The following is a 5,429-nucleotide window of genomic DNA, read 5'->3' as shown; positions in this document are numbered from 1 at the left end:
TCCTACGAATTTTTTTTTTTTTTTTGTGTTTATAACCATTAATTAAGACATAGTAACTTTTTGATTTAAAATGTTCAAAGTTCACTTCCCTAATGTTCCAATTAATAGATGGCCAAAAGATAGTACGTGACATACTACAATGTCTTAACATATCATATAAAGATTGAACCATATCTTATGTGCTAGAAACCACAAACAGATGACCAAGAATCTATTTTATTTTAGGGAAATTGAGTAATCTAATCATTATAAATGAGGTTTTCAAAGAAATTAACAATTTTTTTTTATCAATCTTTGAAAAATAACCACTTTCACCGGAATGTCTCATTTTTTTTAATAACAAATCTATTATACTTCTAAACTATTCCTAAATCCATTTATGTCCATAACGAGACTTGAACTCTCGACCCCAAGGGGGAAGGACAACACCGATACCACAATGTTAGAAGCCATTTGGTCCGGAATGACTCATTCTGGAGTACTATTCATATTTTGGAATTTTTTTTTATTATTATCATTTTCAAAGAAATCTTTTATTGTTTTTTTGGGATTCTGAATATTACATTTTGAATTGTTTAATGTGATCGTTTTTCAATAAAATATTTAAATTTATACACTCATATTATATATAATTCACATTACTACGTTTGTTTAACTTTATGTAATTATTCTTCGGATTTCGGACTTGTAATTGAAATTTCGGAGTTTTTTTTTTTCAAAATCCAAAACTTTATTCCGGAATCTTGGTATGGAATCCAGAATGTTGTTCCAAAATCGGTCAAAAAATGTGTGTGTATGTGTGTGTTTTTTCGGAATGCCCACTCCGGACTAAGTGACTATTTTTGTTTATTTTTTTTTTCAAATACATATTAAAAAATGTTATTAGATTATTTACTTTCTCTTTATTTTATGGACGGCTGAGAAACCATTTTACTTTTTTAATCTCACTTCAATTTTATGATTATAATCTTATATAAGTTAGAAAAAAATAAAATTATAAAGAAAAAACGAGATTATGAAAATTTTGATATTTTGTTTTCCATCTTATGAAAATTTAAATTGTGCATCCTTATTAAAAAGTCAAAAATATATAAATTAAACCCAAACATAATATACAAAAGCAAATCTCTATTCTAATAAATTAATAGTTTTAATCTTTTTTTCGTCAAGTTTCACTTTAATATAACTTCTCATTAATATTATGTCACGTGTTATTTAGATATATTGACAATTAATTTCATAATTCAAATTTATATTTTCTAATTATATTTAAATTTGAAGTTATAATAACTTTAAAATTTTGATATATTTCTTAATTAATAATTTATTTAAAATGATTTATTTATAATAATTAATTAATAATTATAAACTTTTATTATAAAAATTTAATAAATTTTATAACTGTAGTTCCAAGGTTATACACCAGTCAAATATATAAATTTATTCATTTTAAGTTTGTAAATATGTGTAAGAGTGCCAAAAATACCAAACCTTTTTACAAAAAACCCAAATATTCAAAATCCAATCACCAATTTTGCCCTAATTGACTAATTTCCGATCAACAAAAATACAATCCCCCAAATTTTGAAAACCCAATACTTGATTCTTCGTCATCTTTTTTTTGCACAGTCACCGATGATGCATACCTTTCCTTCTCTTATCCGCAACTTTGAATAAATTTGGTTTGAATACTGAATCATGTTTATATAATGCGTACACTCCCGAATGACGTGATACATGTGCACCTCATCGTGTATATATCTTTATTTATCTCGATTATCCGATTTCTTCTGATACACTTTTCAGATCCCATACCTTCATTTTAAATTCAACTTTTAAACCCATAGGCATTATCCATTCCAATCAATTCAATTCTATCACACTTCCCAACATAAATTTTCGCGCGAATCCATTTTGATCTGGGTAGATTTCGTCAATCCGTCGGGGTTAGTGTTCTTGTAATTTGATCTTACTTTACCATTTCATTCTTTGCTGATCCGGGGTATCGCGTTCTTCCACAAGCTCGAATTTGAGGAAATTTCAATTGTTGTAGGTCAGCTATTCTCGATCCTTATTCATATTCATTTCGATTTCTGGAATACGATCAATATTTCCGTGTGGGAGTTATCAAAATCTCGATTTGAAAAATTCTGAATTAGGGCTAGTGGTGTTCTCTTAGGATCATTTCTTTAACTTCAACTACTCTAAATACAATTATCAGCACCAAAATTCTACTGAAAAAATGGATATCAGTAACGAGGCTACCGTTGATCGGTTCTCAATCGGACCATCAACAGCCTTTGGCCGGACAATTGCTTTCAGAGTTCTATTCTGCAAGTCAATGGGACATTTCCGGCATCAAATCTTTCATATCTTATCGTTTTACTTCGATATAATTAGAACATACATATCAGATATCGCTACACCCATTATCTCATGGTTACATCCTCGCAACCCACAAGGAATCCTACTATTAGTAACCCTAATCGCCTTCTTGCTCAAACGCTACACAAACGTGAAAATAAAGGCCGAAATGGCTTACCGGAGGAAATTCTGGCGAAACATGATGAGGGCTGCGCTAACCTACGAAGAATGGGCTCACGCTGCCAAGATGTTAGATAAAGAAACACCCAAATTGAATGAACGCGACCTTTACGATGAAGAACTTGTAAGAAACAAATTTCAAGAACTCAGACACAGACGCCAAGAATGTTCACTTCGAGACATCATCTTCTGTATGCGAGCAGATCTAATCAGAAACCTCGGCAACATGTGCAATCCGGAGCTTCATAAAGGCCGGCATCAGGTTCCAAAGCTCATAAAAGAATACATCGATGAAGTCTCCACACAGTTAAGAATGGTTTGTGATTCCGATTCCGACGAGCTTCTTCTAGAAGAAAAGCTCGCGTTTATGCACGAGACACGTCACGCATTTGGCCGAACAGCTTTACTGTTAAGCGGCGGCGCTTCTCTCGGAGCTTTTCACGTGGGTGTAGTGAAAACTCTCGTAGAACACAAACTCATGCCCCGAATAATCGCCGGGTCAAGCGTCGGATCCATTATGTGTGCAGTTGTCGCCACAAAATCATGGCCAGAGCTTCAAAGCTTCTTCGAGGATTCATGGCATTCATTGCAGTTCTTCGATCAAATGGGTGGGATTTTCAACGTTTTCAAAAGGGTAATGACGCAAGGAGCACTTCACGACATCCGACATTTACAGGTTCTGTTAAGAAACTTAACGAATAATTTAACTTTCCAAGAAGCTTACGATATGACAGGCCGTGTTCTTGGAATCACCGTATGTTCACCAAGAAAACACGAGCCTCCAAGATGTTTAAACTACTTGACTTCACCTCATGTGGTTATATGGAGCGCTGTGACTGCTTCTTGCGCTTTTCCGGGTCTTTTCGAAGCTCAAGAATTAATGGCGAAAGACAGAGGTGGTGAAATCGTGCCCTATCATCCGCCGTTTCACTGGGGGCCGGAGGAGGTTGACGGGACCTCCGTTAGGCGGTGGAGAGATGGGAGTTTGGAGATTGATTTACCGATGATTCAATTGAAAGAATTGTTTAATGTGAATCATTTTATTGTTAGTCAAGCGAATCCGCATATTGCACCTTTACTTCGATTGAAAGAGTTTATCAGAGCTTATGGAGGCAATTTCGCTGCAAAGGTATATAAACTGAAATTAATAATTAGTAATTATTAAACTGCTGAGCTGGAATAATGATTTAAGGACACGTGTTTTGTTATTGTTTAATGCAGCTTGCACATCTTGTTGAGATGGAGGTGAAACACAGATGCAATCAGGTGTTGGAGCTTGGGTTTCCTTTAGGTGGACTTGCGAAGCTATTTGCTCAAGATTGGGAGGGTGACGTCACCGTTGTTATGCCTGCCACGTTGGCTCAGTATTCAAAAATCATACAAAATCCATCACATTTAGAGCTTCAAAAAGCCGCGAATCAAGGTCGTAGATGCACGTGGGAAAAGTTGTCAGCAATAAAAGCGAATTGTGGAATCGAATTGGCACTGGATGAATGCGTGGCAATTCTAAATCACATGCGCCGACTAAAACGAAGCGCCGAGAGAGCCGCAGCCGCCTCTCAATCTCACGCCGCCTCAAATCCCGTCCGATTCAACGCCTCCAAACGAATCCCGTCATGGAACTGCATCGCCCGCGAAAACTCCACCGGGTCCCTTGAAGACGACCTCGCCGACGTCCTCCACCACGGCGGTAGAAACTGGCGGCACCACCGCAACCACGATGGAAGCGACAGCGAGTCCGAAAGCGCCGCCGAGGTGACTTCATGGACGAGATCTGGCGGTCCGTTGATGCGCACAACTTCAGCCGATCAGTTTGTGGAATTCGTGCAAAATTTGGATTCGGATTCGAAAATGAATAAGGCGATTATGGTTTATCAGAACTTACGGGTGATCCCGCCTGACCGGATCTCTGATCCGGAATCTGACAACCGCGATGCTGGCGCTGCTAGAGTTAGCAGTGGTAGTATCACGGTGGCAGCGGGTGATCTTTTGCAGCCGGAGAGGATTCATAATGGGATTGTGTTTAATGTGGTGAGGAAAGGGGATTTGACACCGTCGAATCGAAGTCATGACTCGGAGAATAACTCCCCGTCTGACTCGGCGGCTGAGTGTGTGCAACTCGACTCACCGGAAAAAGACATGGATGGTAGCTCCGGGTCCGAATGTGGGGACACTGAAATGTGCGAGGGTGAAAATGTCATTGAACCGGAAGAGGGTTGTGAAGTGAAGGATCATTATAGTGTTGTAGATAATGATGGTGAAATCAAAAGCTTGTGAGTTGAGTTGACTCGGTAGTGATACAAATTTGTGGATTGAACCATTATTAGTAGATTAGATAGATGGAAATTTTACTTTATGTGTATTGATATATTGTGTAAATTCATTTAACAGGGTACACATGTAAGGGTTGGATTCGAAAATTTTATGTTACAATGACTATTTTTTTTTATCGATTTATACAAGTTTAAACAGAAAATTATAGTTATTTATATTTAAGTGACATTTGAAATTAAAATAGAACGAAGGACGAATGAGTAACAAAAAGTATGGATTTTGATATCATGAGGAGAAGATATTTGGATAGGAAACAAATAAACGGGTCCATCAAGAAGCGAAAACTATACATAATTTGATTGGTAAATGACAATATTTTATTATCATACTTGACTAATGAAATGGATGTTTTAAAACGTGTTTGTTTTGATGATCATGAAAGAGACTGAAATTATGATATGATCGTGGTGGTTTGATTATAATGGTAGAATTTCTTATGCACTCATTAAAAATTAAAGTATTATATTTATCCAATCAAAACATTAAATATTATATTATTTTTTATAAACTTAAAAATATTATATTTGTCAAAAAAAAAAAAGATTAAAATT

General features: G+C 36.0%; 1 protein-coding gene across 1 annotated transcript; it reads left to right on the top strand.

Moving 5' to 3' along the window:
• Positions 1–1,705: 1,705 nt before the first annotated feature.
• On the top strand, positions 1,706–4,993 carry LOC145055053 (triacylglycerol lipase SDP1-like). The gene is made up of 2 exons (XM_079003335.1): positions 1,706–3,673; positions 3,766–4,993. Exons 1-2 carry the CDS (start codon positions 2,243–2,245, stop codon positions 4,819–4,821), a joined length of 2,487 nt encoding a protein of 828 aa, XP_078859461.1. The 5' UTR covers positions 1,706–2,242; the 3' UTR covers positions 4,822–4,993.
• Positions 4,994–5,429: the final 436 nt, after the last annotated feature.

This window comes from Lactuca serriola, chromosome 5 (assembly GCF_051521515.1).
Source record: "Lactuca serriola cultivar US96UC23 chromosome 5, Lser_US96UC23_V15, whole genome shotgun sequence".
In the NCBI taxonomy this organism is placed as follows: domain Eukaryota; kingdom Viridiplantae; phylum Streptophyta; class Magnoliopsida; order Asterales; family Asteraceae; genus Lactuca; species Lactuca serriola.
This window is presented reverse-complemented; position numbering and strand designations above follow the sequence as displayed.

Bases quoted from the DNA above. Each gene is read 5' to 3' on its own strand.
- LOC145055053 (XM_079003335.1), top strand. From the start codon at position 2,243: ATGGATATCAGTAACGAGGCTACCGTTGATCGGTTCTCAATCGGACCA. The intron at 3,674-3,765 runs GTATATAAACTG...TGTTTAATGCAG, and splicing joins GAGGCAATTTCGCTGCAAAG to CTTGCACATCTTGTTGAGAT.